Source organism: Muntiacus reevesi, chromosome 18 (assembly GCF_963930625.1).
Source record: "Muntiacus reevesi chromosome 18, mMunRee1.1, whole genome shotgun sequence".
NCBI lineage: Eukaryota > Metazoa > Chordata > Mammalia > Artiodactyla > Cervidae > Muntiacus > Muntiacus reevesi.
In genome coordinates this window covers 22,173,252-22,194,885 of record NC_089266.1, presented here as the reverse complement: position 1 = coordinate 22,194,885, position 21,634 = coordinate 22,173,252, and the positions used below count along the sequence as shown (strand labels likewise).

General features: G+C 51.3%; 2 protein-coding genes across 3 annotated transcripts; both read right to left on the bottom strand.

The window, feature by feature from the left end:
- Positions 1 to 683: 683 nt before the first annotated feature.
- Positions 684 to 12,003, bottom strand: GSDMB (gasdermin B). The gene is given in 12 exon segments (XM_065910806.1): positions 684 to 973; positions 1,421 to 1,491; positions 1,840 to 2,005; positions 2,108 to 2,268; positions 3,104 to 3,130; positions 4,142 to 4,180; positions 4,724 to 4,808; positions 5,504 to 5,675; positions 7,516 to 7,678; positions 8,839 to 8,843; positions 9,029 to 9,125; positions 11,775 to 12,003. Coding segments are annotated over 12 exon segments (1,359 nt in total). The 3' UTR covers positions 684 to 829.
- Positions 12,004 to 14,254: 2,251 nt separating this feature from the next.
- ORMDL3 (ORMDL sphingolipid biosynthesis regulator 3) lies at positions 14,255 to 20,682 on the bottom strand. Of its 2 annotated transcripts, none has more exons than XM_065910608.1 (4): positions 20,562 to 20,682; positions 17,189 to 17,388; positions 16,337 to 16,488; positions 14,255 to 15,914 (listed from the first exon to the last, which is right to left on the bottom strand). In XM_065910608.1, the coding sequence occupies exons 2-4, from the start codon at positions 17,360 to 17,362 to the stop codon at positions 15,779 to 15,781; spliced, it is 462 nt and encodes a 153-aa protein (XP_065766680.1). In that variant the 5' UTR covers positions 17,363 to 17,388; positions 20,562 to 20,682; the 3' UTR covers positions 14,255 to 15,778. The 2 variants fall into 2 exon arrangements, with proteins under 2 accessions (XP_065766680.1, XP_065766681.1); XM_065910609.1 differs by having other exon boundaries at positions 17,189 to 17,383; positions 20,562 to 20,674.
- Positions 20,683 to 21,634: the final 952 nt, after the last annotated feature.

Here is a 21,634-nt window from a genome sequence, read left to right as displayed (position 1 = left end):
GGGCACTCATTTCTCTTGGGTATATGCCAAGGAAGTGGAGTTGCTGAGTCATAGGCATATGTTTAGCTTTAGTAGATATTGTTAAAGTTTTCCAAATTAGTGGACCAAGCTACACTTCAAGAGCACTTAGAAGAGTTCCTGTTGCATATAATATTTTTAAAATGTAAATGTAAAAATAAATAGTTCAAAAGATAGATACAAACCAGATGTATGCTATCTCATTCTGTTTCATGTTTAAGTTACCATTTTTAAAACTGCCCAATAGAAAAAAAATGTTCACATACCCTAAAATGTACATAGTGGTTATATTAAAGGGAGAAAAGAGATCACGGGGTACCTTTACCTTTGACTTTGAGAAATATCTGAAATGCTTTACAGCAAGTACATATTTCTTTTAATTATTGTCTTCAAAAATATTAACTAGAACTAAAAGGTTTATGATGAAACCCAGCAGGCTCATCCTATACTCCTCCACACCCCTCAGTCACGAGGCTCCTAGCTTACCACTCCTTTAACTGCTTCCAAAGATGTGTTGAAATCCCTTATCAGCTGCCTAATTCTCTTTATTCCTTGTGGGTTTCTATCATTCCCATCACTTTATTGTCATTTAGTGAAATCTGAAGAGAGAGAGAGGTAATTAATATGATCAGTCTGCCATTTTTAATCAGAAGTTCATGCCTACAATCTAACTGATTTTTGGACATTATCATAGTGAATGGGATGTATCAAAGAATAGCAGTGTGTTTTGAAGACATCATTCTGGTGACTTGGATTAGGGATGATGAGGACGGACTGCGGAGGGGAGCACTCAGGCTGGTGGGGAGAATGCTTAGGAAGACACAGAGGTGGGCTTCTCACCCAGCTGTAGCAGGATGGAGACAACAACATAGAGGGCACAGGCAGTCCTTGCCTCAGGATCACAGCTCACATCTAGGGGCCCCTCACCCCAGTTCTTCTCCAGGACAGGCTCCACCTGGAAGGAAACCCACCGGACTGTAAAAGCTGAGAACAAGGAAATATACCAAAAATGGCAACTATGTGGCCATACCCCTTAGTCCCCAGTCCATAGCAGAGGTTGTAATCCACCTCCGCACACTTTCCTGCAGAGCCTGGGGAGCCTCATACTCTCAAATGGTAATAGACACTAGTGATGCGTCAACATGGGGCCAATTGCCCTCCCAGAACTAATAGTTTCCCACTCCCTCTCCAGCCCACAGGCAAACAGCAGAGCCTAAAAACCCCATCCTGAATTGTCCTGAAAACTACATGTCCAAGGAATTGCCACAAACTGGCTGCGTAGATGTGAGCTGGCAGTGGACTATGAAGTAGGAAGCGACTGGTCAATGAGGTTTCTGGGTCCCTTGAGAGCATGGGCAGTCACTTCCACTAGGACCTGGGCCCTCAGCTCAGGCTATCTTACCTTGTCCTTCATGAGGGGCAAGGTCCCCTTATCTAGGGCCTCAGCAACAAACTGCCGGACCTCAGACAGCTCTGGGGACAAGAGAGAGGGTGGTCAGCAGAGAGGCAGGGCACATAGTGGGACAGGGCTTCGCTGTCTGATCAGACCCCGGACAAGCATCACAGAAGGTTCCAGAGAACCCCAGAGTGGCTAGACGGAGATTATTTCCACTGGGTTTCTGCTTTCCTCTTAGCCTGCAGGAGGTCAGAGACTGCACCATGGGGAAAGAGGAGGCAGTCCCTCCATCCCTGTCCTGGGGAAGATGGCTGGTTTGTGAAGTGTGAAGTCTGTGCCTCACAAAATGTAAAAGGCAGTGATACCCAAGAGTTGACTCCCAAGAGTTGACTCCCCACAGGTCCCTCTGCTCACATGCCCTCCACGCCAGCTTATATCCAAGCCCCTCCTCACCCTTCAGGGCATCAGGATATCCCAAATGGTTTCTGCACGTGCCTCTATCAAGACCCCAGCATCATTGAAAAGACTGCTTATGAGAGAATTCACCGCATTGTTCATCTGTAGCTCCCCGGAGCACTGGACCTCAGACACCTAGGACCAGGAGATGGGAGAGAGGAGCCCGGTCCCATTAGAGTGGATTGTCTCCCCACGGTCCTTCCCTCTCTCTGCCCTCTTCTTCCTTGGGCCTCTTACTCTTCGCTCTAGATCCTGCAGCTCTTCATCACTGCGGAGGCACTTAGTCAAGCAGTTTAGCACCTCTTTTTGCTCCTCTGGAGTCAGATCCTGGAGGACTCGCACCATGTCCTGAACCCTCTCTGTTATGCTTTGGAAACTCTCCAAACTCAAAGACTCCCCTGTAGAGGCAGAAATTAAAAACCCAATCCCTTCAGCCTAGCAAGCTCCATTTCCAAGGCCCCCCAGACCCCATTCTTGATCTATCTTTCTTCTGGAGACCACTTCTCTGTAACTTCCCTTCTTCTAGTCTTTTTCTGTTAACATGAGGCAGATAGATACCCATCATCACTGCCTTCTGCTGTCCCCACTTCCACCTCCCAGCTCACCCTCAATTCTTCTCCACCTCCAGGAAATCAAAGCTTATGTAGTTCTTGCCATTCAAAGTGCAAGTTTTGGACCACAGTAGGAGTGATGAGGATTTAGAGAAAGTTAGAGCAGTGGTTCTCAATCTTGACTGTGCATGAGAATCCCCTGCAGAGTAATTAAAACCCCCAGTGCCCAGATCAGACCACACCCCCAGATCAGCTAAATCAGAATTTCCAGAAGTGGAACTCAGTCATCACTACTTTCAACATTTCCCTCAGGTGATATCTGTGTACCAGTGAGAATCACTGTGTTCAGAGGTGATAGATGCAACCTCTAAAGTGGAAACCTACTTTTGGCACTGCCCTACCCTTCTCCAGGGCCTGGCAACCCACTCCAGTATTCTTGCCTGAGAATCCCATGGACAGAGGAGAGTGGTGAGCTACAGTCCACGGGGTTGCACAGAGTCGGACACGACTGAAGAGACTGAGCACGTCTACCCTTCTCCTCCCAACACTCTCCACTACTACTACCACACACACACGCATGCACACACACTCAGCTGCCACACTTGAAATGCATTCCTTGGGGCCAGAGGGCTCAAAGGTGAGGACTGCAGCTACCCTGAACATAGCTGGCCTCCATCCTTACCCAACCACGGTGAACCGCCATCTTTCTCTGCAAAGAGAGGAAGAATAATCTCAGCGAGTCCTCAGGTCACCTCCACCCCAGCTCACCCCATGGACATTCTTGTCCCAGTGGTGGGGGTTCTCAATTCTAGACTCTGAGCCCTCACTGCCTATGCTGGGGAGCCGGCATCCTTATCATGGTGTATAAATGACAAAGTACTATATTTACAGACCCCTTCCTACACTCAGAGATAGGCAGCCATAGGCATATGCCTAAGATGATTGAAGGAGAAAGGGAAGTCCAGAGAGAAGCACCATGCCCTTAGTCACTCAGAAAGTTTGGGTGACAGCAGGAACTGGAATCTATTCCCTGACTCCTCTGTGATGGCACTTAAGAGTGACAGAGAATCTCACTTGAGCTAGCAAGACCTCGCCAGAACTGAACCTGCAGCTTCTACAACTTTCAGTAATTTCTCTTGAGTGTTCTGCTCCACCTAGACTTCTACTCCACCTAGAACCTCGCTCCACTCCTTCACAAGGGCCCTTAGGCAGAACAACCATTATGGGATTCAGGGAAAGGTCAGAGGAAGCCACACACTGAATCATACGGGTCTCCTGGTCTAGTCCTAGTTCCTTTTAAGGTTAGTACAACCTGGGGGCTGTAGGCCTATTGAGCGGCACAGCCAGGCCAAGACCCTGAGACTATCTGACTCCTAGTCCAGTGTTCATGCTGTTGTATGAGAACAGGCCAGGCAATTCAACTGTGCTTTGTAAGCCAATAGGCCTTCTGTAAGGACTGTGAACCCAGAATCCAGCCCACTGACCTACACAGAGCAAGTCAGAGTTGGCGGAGCCTAGAAACCCTAGGCCAGCTTGCAATCCAACCTACTTATCCAACAGGCAGATTTTCCTCCTGCCCTCACCTTGGCTCAAACTTGAGTACATCCTGTTACATTCTCAGCACTGATGACTCTATAATTCCAGGTCATTTGCTATCCTCTTTTTAAAACCAGTATCCCTGCCAATTCTAGAATGATGAACAGGAAGCCCACTCACTCACCTTCTGGAAAGGATCTGGTTTCGTCGAAGAAACAAATGTCTAAACCAGTTTTTTAAAAGAGAGGAAGAGAGATCAGTTGTTAAAAAGCCCAGTTCTCTCTCTGTAAGTTCTTCTTTTTAATATCTCCCCAGTCTTCCCACCCTGCCCAACAGGAAAAATAAATTCTGGGAGAGAGACAGGAGCTAACACCTCTAGGGAAGAATTGGGTTTCCCAGGTGGCTCAGCAGTAAAGAATCCGCCTGCCAATGCAGGAGACACAGGTTCGATCCCTGTGTTTGGGAAGATCCCCTGGAGAAGGAAATGGCAACCACCCATTCTAATATTCCTGCCTGGGAAATCCCATGGACAGAGGAGCCTGGCAGGCTACAATCCACGGGGTTGCAAAAGAACTGGACATGACTTAGTGACTAAGCAACAACACCCTCCATCCTTCTTCCCAGTCCCTGAAACTTCCCCCCACCTTCCAGGTCACCAGGACACCTACAGACTGACACAGACCCCAGTTGAACTGACCCCCACCTTCTTCATATGTTCAGCTCCCCTATCCCACCCCACCCACTGACCCCACGAGGCCTAGCTTACCCATCCTCTCCGCGCTGGGGAAGACAAGCTGCTTTACCCGATAGGCCAGGACCTTCTCCGGGGTGATGGTCACTTCCTCTTCATTCTAGGAAAAAGGAGCGATGTAGATTGACCCCTCAGTTCCTGACATAATTACCTTGCCTGGTCTCCCAAACATTCCTGGGTGGTAGACATTATTACCCTCAATTTACAGATGAGAGAACCGAAGCTCTGAGAGGGTCAGCAGATGAGCCCATTTCACATCAGCAGAGTTGATATTTGACTCCACATCTGATTTCATTTCCATTTCATTCAACAAATATTTATGGGGAATTCCCTGGCTGTCCAGTGGCTAGGACCCAACACTTTCACTGCCAGGGGCCTGGGATCGATCCTTGCTTGGGGAACTAAATTCCCACAAGCCACATGGTGTGGCCAAAAAAAAAAAATTTATGGAGGACAAAACATGCCTGTTTTGTTCCAGGCATCATGGCTCCTGTCGTCCTGCCTCCTAAACGGGGAGGAAGACAATGAACAAGCAAACACCACCTGTGTAATTATGAGCCATGGGAAGCGCTATGAAGCAAATGAAAACAGAGCACTGCCAGAGATTTAAAGGGGAGAGACTGTGTGATACTATATACTTTCTTGGGGCAAGAAGAGAAGTTGTAAGAAGGCAAGACTGCTCAGAAAAGTCTAGAGGAAGAGATGAGGAGCCTGGTGTCTGGGCTGGCAGCCCCTGACCTGCAGTGGGTAAGCCAAGCTGGCTTGCCCACTGTCCCTGCCTCCAGAGATGCTAGCCTTGCTTTCGTATTGGAGATCAGAAAGTTCCAACAGGATCTGAAAACTAAGTTGCTTTTTACATTTCAGAGTTTCAGTCTTTGCTATCTTCACAGTTTCTGTCACTAGATACAGGTCTTCTCTCTTCGCCTGGATTGATTGGAATGAAGAAGGCAGTTCCTTCTTCAGCTTCCTGGAAGGAGTAAAAGGGGGAATGAGAGGGGCCCCACCTCCTAGGCACATCTCTCCCTCCCCACCAGTTACTCTGTATTTGAGACTTAGTGCTCCTGAGGTCGGAAAACCAAGGTACATGGAACCCCTGTCAAAGTTCACTTTACCCACCATGGAGGGGAAGGGGTGCAAAGTGGGAAGGGAACCCACTAGCATTTCTGGAAGATTAGAGTATGCCAGCACAGTGAAATACTTCACACGTTGTTTCATTTAACCCTCCCCACATCCGCATGATATAGGCAGGCTTGCATTCATTTTTCATACGAAACTGAGGCTTAGAGACAGGTCCTGAATGGTCCAAGTTCACACAGCAAATAAGCAGAGCTGGGATTCAAGCCCCGGTCTGTATGAGTCCAAAGCTTCTGCCCTTCTCATAGCACTGAGATGGGCATGTGCCCAGCCCAGAGCAGCCCCTTCTCTGAGAAGCGGTCCCAGCTCCCTACACGGGTCTCTGGGACCTGGTTGTGTATTGTCCACCTTCAGGGTCCATGTGCCATTTCTGATTCCATAAGGGAATTCATGGGCTTCCCCAGTAGCTCAGAGGGTAAAGCATCCACCTGCAATGCAGAAGACCTGGGTTCAATCCCTGGGTCGGGAAGATCCTCTCAAGAAGGAAATGGCAACCCACTCCAGTATTCTTGCCTGGAGAATCCCATGGACAGAGAAGCCTGTGGGCTACAATCCATGGCGTCGCAAAGAGTCAGACACGACTGAGCGACTAACACACAAGGAGATTCATTTTGTGACTTAACACAGCCTGGTGGAATTTCTGGTATTTGCAGCCAAAAGATCTCTCTACATCCTTGCCTCTGGTGACCTTCCTTTACCTACCTGCCCCCACACAACTCTATTTACACACTCAACATAGCCTCACCCTAGAAACAATGCATTCTAGAAAAAAAAAATGAGTTCCCTCAGCAAAGGCCCCTCCCCAGCAAGACTGTGGTGGTAGGAGAAGGTCAAAGGACCAGTCCAATTTCACTGGAAGCCTTTCAGTTCTGAATTAAAAAAGGGAAACAAAAGGCATCCACCCTGCCCAGGGAGGGCTAGCCCAGGAAAACAGAGGGGCCTCTTTCCCTGAACCAGCCACACTTTGCAACGATTCCAGCTAGGGGAGAAGCCACCAATACCAGCCACAATATAACTGCTGAGGCGGAGGCTGCTGGAGTCCCTCGGAGGGACCATGCCCCCAGCTATCAGCATGTCTGTAGCCCTTGATCGGGGCCACTCTGCTGGGGCGGGGTGATGGCACTTCCTGTGCAGGAAATGTTCAACCGGGGTGCTTTGATTTCACCGTGCGTCCCCTCTGCTCTCTTCTTGAGCACTTACCATGTGCTGCGGATAAACAGCGAGGTTAGTAAAGACGGTCCCTGGTCACAAGCTCTTCTTAGTGCAGCGAGGGACAGGTACATGGAAACCACTGACTTGCCAACAAAGCAAAGTGAAACAAGCACAGAACGAAGGTTTGGGCAACACAGTTTAAGAAAACAGAGGAGTGTGGTCTCAAAACCAGCCAGTTTGCTCCAAGTCAGAGCCATCAATTACCCTGGAGGACAGCAGGAAAGGAAGTGAATTGGGGACTTCAGAAGAAGGATTCCTGGAGGCTGGTTCTGGCTTGCTAAGGGTGGACAAGAGGAGGGCATGCTTGAATAAGGACTGGGTTGAGGCGGGGAGGAGTACTGGGAATAGGGAGTGACAGGCAGCACCAGCCAGGGCTCCCCCCACCTCCGATGGCCTAGGTGCCCCAAAATATGGGCTGCTCCCTCTTCTCCTTCTCCCTTGCTGTCCACCTCCAGCCTCACTTGTTGCTAAGGGAATCCAGGAATTTGAAGGGTATCTTGCACGTTTTTAACTTGATATTCATCTCATGGAAAATGTGAAATGCTATTTTAAATGTCATTTCGGGGGAAAATTTCACTGTCCAATTTTCCTTTGAGTCTTCGACGTCCAGAATTTCAAAGTTACCTGGAAAGAGAAAGGTAAGGTCACAATGTCGTTATTATCACTGAGGCTAACCCAAAAGATCTCTAGAAGATCCTTGCTGATGTGCCCCATCCTGGGCTCCCCTCATGATCCCCTTCTCTTCTGAGCAAGTCTTCCAGCCATGGCTCCCAGTCAATGCTGTTCTCCCAAGAAGTTATATAGTTGGAGCCCGCTCAGCCACATTCTTACCAAATGACCTTGGGTAAGTCACTCCACCTCTGAATCTGTTTCCTCATCTATAGAAGGAGAATATTCTTAGCACCTACTTCCAGTGCTTGAGGAGATTAAATCATACCGCTAGCACTTAGCACACTGCTAAATGCTCAGTAAATGTGAACTAGTCCTATTAAACCATTTGAGAGGTTGAAACGGAACAAAGAAAAGTAAAGCGAAAGAATTAGGAGCCCCTGACCACTTGGCTTCCCAGGTGACGCTAGTGGTAAAGAACCTGCCTGCCAATGGAGGAGACAATGAGACTTGGGTTCGATCCCTGGGTCGGGAAGATCCCCTGGAGTAGGAAATGGCAACTCGCTCCAGTATTGTTCCCTGGAGAATAATGGACAGAGGAGCCAGGAGGGCTATAGACCATGAGGTCACAAAGAGTTGGACACGACTGAGGGAATGAACACAACCTTTGGGAAATAAAAATAGAGCAGAGTTCAATCTCTGTGTTCGTGTGACCTGAGCAGGTGTAAAGTGAGGCAACTCTGGAAAGTTGCCCACCAGCATGGACTCTGCCCGGCCTTGCATAAGGCCTTGTGTAAGGGCCTAGAGTCCAAGTTCATTGCTGCCCCAGAGTTAATGGTGAGTGTGTGGAGATGCTGCCAAGCTGAGTGCCTTTCTCTCAGACCTCCCAGTTCTGAGCCCACAGAGGAGGGAGAGAATCTACTGCTGCATTTTAGGGGTGGGCCTGAATTTCTAGAGAAAAAAATGCATTTTGAAACTGGTGGAAACATGACAGACTTAGAAACAATGCCTGAAATCAGTCCTGTTTGTGTGATGCTAATGTCTCAGGGGCCATTTGTTTCTTGAGTAACGGAAAACTTGGTGTACTTTATCAAAGAGAAAGAAAAATCAAACCTCATGCACACAAAGGCTACAGCGTGGGAGAATTCTCTGGTCCAGTAGTTAGGACTCCATACTTCCACTGCAGGGAGCATGGGCTTGATCCCTGACTGGGGAACTAGATCCCACAAGCCATGCAACATAGCCCACACAGTACGGAGAAGGGCAGCGGGGAAGAGTAACGTGACAATGAAGAAACCTAACAAGTACTACCTCAGCCAGGTGACCAAGGTCAGTATCAATAGTGATAAGTCTTGTTGATAGTACATAGCCTTGCTATGAGGGTTTCCCAGGAGGCTCAGTGGCAAAGAATCCTCTGGCAATGCAGGAGATGCAGGTTTGATCCCAGAATCAGGAAGGTCCCCTAGAGAAGGAAATGGCAATCCACTCCAGTTACCTGGAAATCCCATGGATGGAGGAGCCTAGTGGGCTTAAGCAACAGCAGCAGCAAACCCTTGACATGATGTGGTGAGAACAGCACTTTACCTCTGTAATCTTTCCCCACCCCCCAAACCCATTTCCTAGGTCTAAGAGACAGAAAAAAAATCAGACAAATCTCAGTAGAGAGGCCTCCTACAATATGCCTGACTGCTGCTGCTGCTGCTATTGCTAAGTCACTTCAGTCGTGTCCGAGTCTGTGTGACCCCGTAAATAGCAGCCCACCAGGCTCCCCCGTCCCTGGGATTCTCCAGGCAAGAACACTGGAGTGGGTTGCCATGTCCTTCTCCAATGCATGAAAGTGAAAAGTGAAAGCGAAGTCGCTCAGTCGTGTCCGACTCTTCGAGATCCCATGGACTGCAGCCCACCAGGCTCCTCCGTCCATGGGATTTTCCAGGCAAGAGTACTGGAGTGAGGTGCCATTGCCTTCTCTGATATGCCTGACTAGTACTCCTCAAAACTGCCAAGGCGTGTAACTCTATGGCTGATTCATATCAATGTATGACAAAACCCACTGAAAAATAAAAAATAAATAAATAAATAAATAAATAAATAAATTTTACAAAAAGTTAAAAAAAAAAAAAAACTGCCAAGGCCATTAAAAACAAGAAAATTCTGAGACACTGTCACAGCCGAGAGGAGCCTAAGGAGACATGACAACTAAATGTAACATGATGTCCTGGATGGGATCCTGGAACAGAAAAAGGACACTAGATGAAAACCAAAGATATCTGAATAAAACTAAAGAAATCTGAATAAAACTTTGTTGCTGTTCAGTCACTCAGTCATGTCTGGCTCTTTGCGGCTCCATGGACCACAGCACGTCAGGCTTCCCTGTCCTTGACTATCTCCCGGAGCTTGCTCAAACTCATGTCCATTGAGTTGGTGATGCCTTCCAACCATCTCATCCTCTGTCACCCTCTTCTTCTCCTGCCCTCAGTCTTTCCCAGTATCAGGGCCTTTTCCCATGAGTTGGCTCTTCACATCAGGTAATGGACTTTAATTTTTAAAAAACCTATGTACACACATCCACACCAAAAAGTTAAAAATAATAATGTTTCAAAAAGAAGCAGGTCAAATTGCTAAAAATCAATTTAAATTATCAGTTCACCTATTCTTAATTTTTTTAAAGTTTGGTTTCACCTCTGTCTCTGAATTCTTTATGCAAACAGAATTTCCCTTAAAGGAAGTTAACCTCATCAATTTTCCATAATTAAACTTGCCCCTGCTGCCCCTGGAGAATAATGTGATCGTTGCAAAACATCCTAGTCCTACTTTAAAGTTTTTTTATTTTTGTCATTTGGCAAACTGATTTTTTTTGTTGGGGGGTGGGGTAGTTGGCCATGCTGGGCGGCATGCAGGACCTTAGTTCCCAGGAACTTAGTTCCCCTACAAGGGTTCGAACCTGTGCCCCCTGCAGTGGAAGTTCGGAGTCCTATCTACTGAACCACTAGGGAAGTCCCTGATTTTGATTTTGACTTTTTTAAAAACTAGCTTTTAGTAAATTGACTCTTGGCAATTCAACTTTCAGAAAATCGAGTCTTTGAAAAATGCTAATCTGAAATTTTCCTAAAGATGCTTGCTTGCTGAATTAAATTCCACTTGTGGAAAAGCCCATCACCTCTGAGCAATCTGGGTACAGTTCTTGATCACATAATAGTCATACGTGGCAGGTGCTTTAGAACCATACAGTGGTGTTGTTAGAATTCTTTTCCATCTCTTGTGGAGAACCAAAAGGATTTTGGTAGAGATGTCTGAGCTGTAAAACTCCTCACCATGAGGCATGAGACGCCGTAATAAAGTCTCCAAGAGAAGTTCATCGACACCTCTCCTGGGGCTTCTGAAACCCAAGAAACCCCAGGAGTTGGGAATCGCTGAGCTTGGAAGCAGGAGAATGGGACAGACTTCTCTCCTAAGGCCTCTGAACCCTTACGGAGTTCTGCTGATCAGCAACTTCCCATTCAACCCACATCCCCAGGGAACTTGAAGGGCTAATAACTGCCACCAGCAAAAAGCCTGGGGAGAACTTTCATTGAATGCTCCTTCTTGCCGGCACTGTGATAAATGATTTACATAATTCACCTCATTTGACTCTTCCAACAGTCTTCTCAAGTTGACAGATGAGGAAACAAGCACAGATAAAGCAACTTGTCCAGAGGTTACCCAGCTGCAAGTGTGGCAGAGCCAGGTTTTGAAGTCAGATGCCCCCCAGTTCTAAAGCCTGGGTCCTTTCTTAACCACTATGCAAATTGTTTGCATTTACTTATACGTTTCAATGATTAACTTTATAAACACATGAGAAGACCTTAGCTAATTTAAAAGCGAATTATTTACAAAGGGAAAAAATAGGAAAGAAGACTATTTAGGAATAGTTTGCAAGAGAAACAAACTGCCACTTCCCCAATTCCCTTCTCCCCATGCAGCTCTCTTGAACATTTCTTAAGTTGAAGTGTATGGATATGTACATACAAATTCTATGGTTTGTTTGTTGACTGGTTGACCTGGTTGTTAGCAATGGGGCATTGAGAGAGGGGCAGAGTAGGAGCGGGTAAAGTCTCTCACACCTCATACTGACCTTGGAACTCAGGAACCACCACATCAAATGGTACTTCACTCTCCAGGATGTCTTTCAGGGTGAGGTTTGTCTTGTCATACTGGTATCCAAAGAAACGTCTCCTCTTCTTCACCAGATAGAAGCAGTGGAATTTGTCAGCATCCGTGAAGCTTCTGACAGCAATCAACTCTCCACTGTTGTCTAGCTCTTCAACCACAACTCTTGTGATTGACTCAAATAGTGTGGGCATTGTGCCTGGACCAACTGGGGAAAGGAAGTCAATTGCAGTTTGGGGGCAGGGGGATATTGGTTCAGGTTTTATGATCTTCTACTTTTGGCAGATCCAAAAGTTCTAAGCCAACCAGAACTTGGAATGATTTGGCTTCCCTGTTTCTAGAAGGTGTGGCATTCACTACAAACTAAGATGGAATGACCATTACAAATGCCAGACTCTCCTCACCGCTGGTAGAACCCTTCTGGAGGAAGGCTGGAATGGCGATTGCCCCAAAAGGAAAGTGAGACCTGTTTTCTGAGTCTCCCACAGCAGAGTTGCCCCCTTGCTCAGAGGGACCTGATGGGTGGGAAGGCATTCCCACCATCCCCAAACCTTACCAGCGCTGATGAACAGAGGAACCAGGAAGAGATGAAGAGCCCGGCTGCAGACCTCACGTTACCAACCCCAACAGATGACTTCTTCCCTTGGCTCTGACTCCTGGGCCTCCCTCCCTTCCTGTTCTGCAAGGCAGTTGGATGGGTGCCCCTACCCACCATTTCCCAGTAAGATGGTGATAAACTGGTCTCAGAAGGAAACAGAAAGGGTAGTCCCTACCTTTATACTTAAAGAGTGGCTTGCAGCTGGGTACCTTGGACAGCCACCCACCCCCAAGTCCTGTCTCCTCCATTTCTGGTCACCTTCTGAAGGATTACCTCATGTTTGGTAAAAGCAAATGAATCCTGAAACCTCACCTGGGTATCTCCCGCCACCCACTCTCTGCTTCAACCTCTCCCTGGTCTACTTTTGGCCCCTGTACCTCTCCACTCGCTGGCCCTGCGGGACCTTCCACAGGCCCACCACCAGTCCAGCCTGACATACCCACCACGTTGGAGCCCTCAGGCTCTCTTCCCTCTAAATCCTTCCTACTCTCTCCTCTTCCATCAATCACTCTGCCCCTCCTTCCTTTTCATATCTTTTCCCCCTTTCTTCAGGTTCCTCTGCTACCCTCCTGAGGCCAGACCACAACCCACAGGCTTCCTGGTCACCTTCCCCTAATTCCCTTCTGGCTGACGCAGGCACCTGCTCACCCCTCACCCATGTTCCCCTCTCTGCCCCTGCCCCCGTCATGGTGATCAGCTCACAACTCACTCCCCACCGGAATCCTTCTGGGATTATGGAGAGGCTGTGCCCGGGGCCTAACGGGTCCATCTCTTTGGACCACAGGTGTGTGGTCCAAAAAAGAGGCCACACACCTCTTTTTTGTCCTCAGCTACTCACCAAAAATGGAGGTTGTAAGAATTCCCTCTGTGTAAGGTCTCTGCACAGTTCCGGGCCACTGTGTCTTGGGACTATATAATATGGGAACTGAAAGAAAAAATAAACTGGAGAGCTAGGAGCCCCACCTCTCAGATTTTTAGATATGCCACTTTAAGGCCTGGCTGGAGGCCGACCCAGGTCAAAGGTAAGAAACCGACAGGGGTTCCCTGGTGATTCAAAGGGTAAAGCGTCTGCCCGCAATGCGGGAGACCCGGGTTTGATCCCTGGGCCGGGAAGATCCCCTGGAGAGGGAAATGGCAACCCACTCCAGTTGCAAGTGGTTCTCTTGCCTGGAGAACCCCATGGACAGAGGAGCCTGGTAGGCTACAGTCCATGGGGTCGCAAAGAGTCGGACACGACTAAGCGATTTCACTTTCACTTCCCTCCTCAAGGACCCAGGACGCAGATAGGTGGGAGGCAGACAGGTAGACACAGATAAGGCACAGAACGGGCTGTAAAGGCCCCTCCCTGGCAGTGAGCCTCAGTAAGTCCTCTTCCCTCCCAGTCCTGCTTATAGAGGGAGAAGGAAGCAGGAAGCTTCCTCTGAGGACACAGAGGCCAGGGGGAGAAGCCGCCCTCCAACGCTGGAGGAGAAGTGACAGGAATTCAGGGGGAGGAATTCAGAGGAAAGGACTGGGCACCCCTTGGGACTCTGGCTTCTTTAGGAAGCCATGGCTGAACTGACACCCTCCCTGGCTGCAGCACAAACTCTCCCTCTGCCGGCCCAGCCTGGCTCAGCCAGTCAAGCCTAGAGGTGTAAGTTCTGTCTGAGGACCAGCCAGGCAAAGTCCCAGAGCAGACTGCTGCACTCTGGCCAGCTTACTGCCTTGGCTAGCTCGCCACCAGCCCTTTCACCCCTTTCTGCTGGCCCCAGGGGCCCTCTCACCATCCAGCAAAGGGTTGGACCCATGCTCCACACTGCCCTCCCCCCGCTCCTCCTCCAGAGCCCTCCAGGAAGCAGAGGCCAGACTCCGGGGAAATAGGAACACATTGTCCTTTATTTGCATTTCGCAGAATACTGTACAAAGGGAGTAAAAATCCTATTCACACTTTGCTTAGAAAGATTTTGAGGTGAAAGTTCCCTATGATACATGGGGTGGCCCTTGGGGGGACCAAGAGGCAGAAAACAGGGCCAGTGACCCCCCAACCCCCACTGCTCCCTCAAGGCCCTGGTACCCACACCTCAGAAGTGACACAGACCCCAGTCAGACGGGGGTGGGGGGGTGGGGGGGGTGGGAGTGGGGAGAAGGCGGCTCCCCTCTGGTCCGTGCTCAGGCTCCCGCCCCCCTCACCTCCTCAGCCTGAGTGGACAGCCCCCACAGGTCACTCCCTGCTCCCTCCACTGTCCTGCTCAGGCGGGGACCATGCAGGACTCTCTAGCCCACCAAACCCATTTGGCAGTGACCTGATGAGCCCACGGGTGCATGCCACATGAGAGGCCCTGGCCCAGCCCCCATCTGCGCGAGAAGGTTACAGGTGAAGGGCTGCAGAGGGGCCGCAGCAACGTTTCTGTGCATCGTCCCCAGGCCGCCCCCCACCACCACCGCAGAGACTGTCACATCAGATCTGGGCTTACGATGACTCACGGGCCTCTCCAACCCATTCCACCCCCCCACGCCACCCCTGAACTGCAGATTCACAGCAGCCTCCCTCCCAATGCATGACCCCACCATGCGGGGGGTAAATGACCCCTCCGAGCCTGCCCCTCCTCCCAGACCACGTCTCAAAGAATGAGGTTGGGTCTGTCCCCACCGCCCACCCCCCTCACACCAATCCCAGCTGCTATGTGACCCCATTCTTCTAAGACTCAATTCAGGATCCCACCCCTGCCCCTAACTCCCTCCCCCAGGGCCAGGACGGCTGCAGCCCTGGCCCCTCACCCCTGGGATCAGGCCACCCACATTCAGCCCGCCATCCTGCTCCTTACCCTCCCCACTCCTACCCAGTACCCCAGGTGGGTCGTGCAGGAGCCATCTGACTTGGATTAGACAATTCTCTACCCAGAGCGATGAGGTGCTGCCACACCTCATCATGGATACAAGCACACACTAAGTGTCACTCTAAAGACTTAAGAATTAAAGTGAAACAAACTAGAAGCTGTACCGTCCCCTCTGCCCCACTCACAGGGGTTAAAGTGCTTTAGCAGTCTGAGGATGAGCAAGTGAGCGGGGGGCTTCTCTTACCCCAACCTCACAGGTCTGTGTTCAGCCCAGAAGCCCAGCCCATTTCATGAACACCCCCCCAGAGTCTCTATCCAAAAGGCAAAAGGAAAAGATTAAAAAAAAAAATCAGAAGGGTCAGAGCCCAGGGGGCCCCACCCCAACCCACTACAAGCTACTTCAAGTCTGCTACTGGGGGAAGTGAGGGGAAAACTAGGGCCCGGAGGCTCATCCCCCGTCTCTGGTGGTTACCAGAGGCTCCTTCTGTCTTCAGCATCACAGCCCAGGCTTCGACCCCTCCCCTGCCATCCTGGGCAGGGGAAGGGGCTGCACCCTCAGTACTTGTTGATTCCAAAAATCCGGACTCCGTGGAGCTGGGGCAGCTTGGGAATGAGCACACTCATCAAAGACACAGTGTTGAGGATGAAATGGATCTGGTCGTACTTGGTATAGAAGCTGGTGAGGAAGTACCTGTAGCAGGAGGTTGGGAGGAGGTATAAAACTCTGTTTAAAAGATCCCTTTCTTCCCCCCTCCCTGGTTGGAGGAGACAGATTCCTGACAGTGAGGAGTTATGGGAAAGACCCCCCAGAACTGAAGTAGGGTGGTAAGATCCCCCCAACTACAGAAGCCCCTGCTGACCCAGGTCCCGTGTTCTACCCCAGACCTGTGGACCAAACTCAGTGGCAGGAAGGAAGCTCCAATGGAGGACAGACAGGACCAAGGAGTCACAACCTGAGCCCAGCAAGAGACCCAGGGGCACCCCAGCCTTTCTTCCTCTGCTCATTCCTAAGCCAAGAGACACAGCTGGCGAGGGGTTTAAGCCTCGCAGGGCCCCAGGGTTCCCCGGGCCTTGGCCTTTCCACTGGTATCCTCCTCTGCCCAAGGCACTCACAGCACGATTGGTGTGATGGTCAGGAATTTCCGAGACGCGGTGAACTGGACCCCATAGTCCATCTGCTCCCAGTGGGTGAGCAGCCTCGCCTTGCCCTGGTCTGGGGTCTCAAAAGGTGTCCCCTTCACTGTGTGCAGGAAGATGTACATGCCCTGGAGGGAGGGGCCTTCGTTAGAGGACGCAGAAGGCCAAGGGTCCTCCAGCTCAGCTCCTCTGCCCCAGTCACAGACATGGGCTCCCAGCGATTGGGAGCCCCATCTACTGGGCAGGGGGATGCGGGCCGGAGGTCAGGCTGAGCAGCTGGGAGACTGGCCAGAGAATAAGGAGACCCACTGGGTGAGAGGGCAGGCCTGGCATGAGGAGAATTCCTGGGGAGGAGTCAACCATAGAACCAGCAAGGAGACGCCATCCCTCTAGTCCAGGACTAGGCTTCCTGCGCCAGCTGCGAGAAGGCCAGCTAATGGGAAGGAACCAGGTCTTGCTTGCCCATCAAGAGTACCAGGGAGCAAGCAGGTAGTGAAAGAGCATGGAGGGGCAAGAGAGAAGGACACTCAGATCCTGACTGGGGGAAGAGGCATTTCTGCCCCAGGTTAGGCATCCAAGTGCTGCAGACTCTTTGGGGTCCTTAGCTCAGCTCTTGATGACCCCCTCTTCCAATCCATAAGCCACCCCGTCCAAGAGGTGTGGCCATAGCTGCAGATTTTATTCCAGTAACGGGAAGTGGGGCAGAAACAAGAGAGCTCTGGTGACTGATGTCAGCATGTCACCCTGACATCTGGCCCACGTCTGGGGGGGAGGGTCTCCTACCCCCACCCGCACCCCACCAAAGGCAGGCAGCAGGCAGGCCCTCACCATGTTGTGGATGAGGTTGGTGAGGGTCCAGACGACGGGGACGCTCACAAAGGGGATGCTGAGCAGTACGACGTGGAGAAGCCCGATGGCCAGCACGTACGAGAGCCAGATGCCGCGGCTGTTCATCACCCGCGTGTTGGGGTTCACCTCGCTGTGTGCTGTTCCCACGTTCATCCTGCTGCCCCTCTCCTACCACTGTCCTACAAACAAGCAGCACAGGTGAGACAGGTTACACCACTTTCCCTGCTCCCTCACACCTTCCAATTCCTGCAGGGACGCAGGCTTTATCCATTTCCCGCTGCAGGGCTGGGACAAACTCCAGGCTGCTCTGCACGTCATCCAATCAGGACAGTGCCCTTCCAGGCATTGGAACTGCCTGGGTGGACAGGCCATCAACAGGCATCCAGCCCCAGAGCAAAGAAACCACTGCCTGCCCTGCCATCTCACGCTCTAGGGGGCCCTCTACCCAAGAAGCCCAGGGCAGTGGAGAAGAGGCCTGTGCCCTAGCAATCACTCAGCAATAACCCCTGCTGGACTCCGTCTCACTGAGGGTCTGATATGACACATCTCCACCCCTGAACCCCAGCTCTCCTCATGAGAAGAAATAAAAGGAGGTGAGAACAGGCAGTAGTGAAAGAAGTATTTGAGGGTCACTGTTTCTACCCACCTTTCCTAATTCTCCAATTCTGAGTATCCCTGCACCCTAACTCAGGAGAATTGGTGGGGGTAGAAAGTGAGAGAAAAGTTAAAAAGAGAAAACAGACAAGAGACAACCTTTGCCCAGACCTGGAAGCTGCCTTCTTGGGGACACAAAACCACCCATCCAGATGTTTTATCCATTTGGCAGCCACTCAGGCTAGCCCTCCTGATGCCACCCATTTTCCTGCCAAATCACCTTGGCCCTTTTCCCTATTAGAGGAGGGGCAAGGACAGTGAACATGATCAACATCTACAGTGCCCATGGGTGTCTGGAGCCCACATCAACAGAGGTCTCCCAGGGACACACCTACGGCCTCTCTCCTGACCCCTTCCCTCTCTGTCCACCCATCCTCACCTGAGCCTCTTTTCCTAGTATCTGTTTCCAAGTGTAAGTTATTAGCACTATGCCTTCCTCCGCCCAGTTCCAAGAGCAGAGGCCCTGCAGCAAGGGGAACCAGGAGGGCTGCCCTGGCTGCCCATGAAACCATGCAGCCCAGCCTGTTCTTGGATGCAGGTAAGGAGGGGAATGAGCAGCCCCTTGTCCAGAGCTCAGCTGTCCCCAGAACTCTGAGGGCCCTCTGACCAGCAGGAGGTGGGAACAGATGGCACCTTTATACTGGCTCACCTCCTGAGCAAAGGGGAGATCCTGCCCAATAAAGACCCAAAGGTCATCACCATAGTAACAGCCCCATATTTCCTGGGGATACAGAAAGGGGTCCCAGATGAGGGTATCCTGGAAGTGCTCAGAAGGTCATCCCCCGACCCTGCTGCGATGACCCCCCCACCCCCAGACTCAGTTGCCCTCTATCTCTGGGTGGGATCACAGAGACTGCATTGGAGCTGGAATTCTCAAGGATCAGTTCCCTACTTCCAGAATAATGGGAACAAGTTTCTGCCTCTCGGATGGCTCCAAGCTTAGAGACCGCAGGGGAAATGTGACCCACAACACACCTTCCCAACATACAAACATACATGCGATGGCTCCAAAAGCAGTTATGCTCTTGGGGCCCATAAGCTCAACCCATTAGGTTGGATAATTGGGCCTAAGAGAAACCCAGGGAACTAGAAAACCAGGACTGGCTCAGTTGTTTACCTTCCCAAGGCTTTAGGGCTTCAAGTTACCCAAACACAGCTCCTGGGAAACCTACTGCACAAAAGCCTCCACCTGGTGGAAGGGGAGTGGAGGTTGGGGGAGACTGACTAGGAAGTGACGGCCTGAAGGGCTTAACTACTGACGAAGAAGAGGGAGACAGTTCCCCAAGTAGGACCAGAAACTGCTTCCCTTCCCCACTTCCCCCTAACCTAGACCTACAAGGATAAAGGAGTAGCAAGACCTCTAGCCCTCCCGAGGAGCCTTGCTGAATCCCAGATGATTCGACACTCCTTGCTGGCTGTAACAGGGCACCCAGCAAAGTCTGAGGTGCCTCGGGGCGTGGGGGCGGGGGGGCTCAGACCTATGGCTTCAACTGATGCCCTAGGAAGCTTCTTTCTGCAGCCTGAACACCAGGTGCCCAGAGAGCAGAAATTCCCAAGAGACCTCCCCCCAAAAAAAGATAGAAAAGTCAATAAACTAAGGGAAAGACTGGCAGCAATAAACTAAGAAAAGCTCTCTTGAGACTTTTGTGTGACTAAGGGTACACACCACTTCCATTAGTGAAATAACCAACTGCCCCTGGCCCAGAAGGGGAGAAATGGGAAGAAGAAGCTGGCAGACACAAAGTAAGCTCACAGCAGCTGAGGCTGAAAAGTTCTGCCACTAAACTAGCAGGTGGCTGCCCGCGTCAGTCCCCGAGGTGGTTTCATAACCTGCCTCAAACCAAAGCCTGCAGCAACTCTGTTCTGTTAACTACTTTCTTGCAGGCAGCTCTTTCCTACTCCTTCCCTCCCTTTCCTACTGGCTCCTACACAAATATCTCTGCCCAGTCTGTCAGACACCTAAGCCAACACCACAGTGCCAACGGCCAGGTGAGTTGCTTCGTAATCTCTCCCCCAACTAAGGGCAGCAAATCTTTCGCCTTCTGGGTGAGGAGCTCAAAGCACAGCAGCCTGCAACCTGGACCCCAGCGGGGAGTCCCTGACACAAAGCCACTGTCTTTCTGCCCACCCCCCAACCGGCAGGGCCACCATCGTCACTCACCACTTAGCTCCGGTTCTCCGGGAGGGCGGTGGGGATGGAAAGAAGGCGAGAAGAGGAGCGAACCCCTACTACCACGGGGAGAGGGTGAGGCGAGGAGGCGGAGTCCTCACTATTGTTGGGGTTTACAGAGTGGGACTTCGAGACGAAGTGGGGGTCTCCGCTCCACACCCCCCAGCCTGGCACCTCGCACTCGGAGCCTGGCCTCGTCCGGAGCCCCACCCCCACCCCCACACGTTCACCCAGCTGGAAGCGGCCAAACCTTTATCCCCGAAGCCCAGCCTCTCCCCGCCCCCATCCCCAGCGCTTCTCCTCGACGCCCCATCCCCTGCCTCCTGCCCCCACTTTCCCCTTTGGGCATCACTTCGACTGATGCACCCCCGCCCCCCGGCCGATGCACCCCCGCCACCTCCACTCGCCCTGTCCCGATCCCCTCCAACCCGGGCGCCTACCCAACAGCCCCCACCTCCTTTCCCGACCCTCCTGTAGCCCCAGGGTACTCCCGGCTTGGCCACTCCACGGCCGCCCGTCTGGACTCACCGTGTGGGGCCGGAGGTCGAGGCCCGGGAAGGGTACCCGGGGGCGGGGGCCGCTGCTGCTCCAGCAGCTGTAATGAGCCGCGGCGGCAGCCACCCCGCTGGCAGCTCGGGCCGAATCAGCGCCCCGCGCCAGCCCCCATTACGTCACCGCCCAGCGCCGGGCCGCCCGCAGCCTCCTGGGAGTTGTAGTATTTACCCCTGCTCCAGCCCAGCGCTCTCTGGGGCCGCCCGCAGGTTTCAACTGTACGCGATACAAAGGTCAGCTGGTATTGCTTTGACGCATAACAATGCCTGTTTTTGCGTCAGCGTGCTTCTTGTGGAGTTTACTATTGCCCGGTTTTGCAGATGAGGAAACTTTAAGCTTTAAGTAACTTGCCATAGGTCCCCGCTGGGTCCCAGCCTGGATTGAAACCCAGAAATTCTGACCCCAAGTCAGAGTTTTTCAACTACACCTCGCTGCCTCTGGCTCTCCAGACAAGTGCTGGCTCTGCCCCTGTCGGGCCCTCCTGGAAGCGGGTTTTTCGCGGTATTGGTTAGTATCAGAGTCTGGAGGGCAGAGAACTAAGTCCACAGCCTGTCTGCTGCTCAGTTACACCTGACCCAGGCCGGCCTGGGCCAGGTCTCATCTTTGGCCTTCCCACATTAGACGTGGGAAGAAGACATGTGACTTGGGAAGACACCCTGATGAATAACCAGGTCCCTGAGTCCCAGGCCCAGGTCAGCTGTGTGGGTTTTGGGTGGCTCTGGGGTCTGCAGTTTTCCCCTCAGAACTCTGCAGGCCGGGGCACAGATTTTCCTGCCAGGTAGACTAAGCAGGTACTGCCTCACCAGCAGTATAACCCTCAGCAAATAAGTTGTCTTAATCTCCAATTCCATACCTGTGAAAACCTATCTCCAAGGTTGTGGAAATTCAAAAGAATGTTTGCAAAACGACTGTTATATTGTAGGAAGCTGTTTCTGTAGGAGGCTGAACTAAAGGACTCTTGAGGTCTCCTGGGTCACTCCCAACTCTCCATGTCACCAAGAGGGCCTTGTTTGAGTAGTTTCTACTTTCCCTGCCCCAGCTTTTAAGTC

Excerpts from the sequence above, each read along its gene's own strand:
- ORMDL3 (XM_065910608.1), bottom strand. The coding sequence starts at position 17,362 with ATGAACGTGGGAACAGCACACAGCGAGGTGAACCCCAACACGCGGGTG. Across the intron at positions 16,489-17,188 it reads CCAACCTCATCCACAACATG|GGCATGTACATCTTCCTGCA; the intron begins GTGAGGGCCTGC and ends CCCTCCCTCCAG. Across the intron at positions 15,915-16,336 it reads ACCATCACACCAATCGTGCT|GTACTTCCTCACCAGCTTCT; the intron begins GTGAGTGCCTTG and ends CTCCTGCTACAG.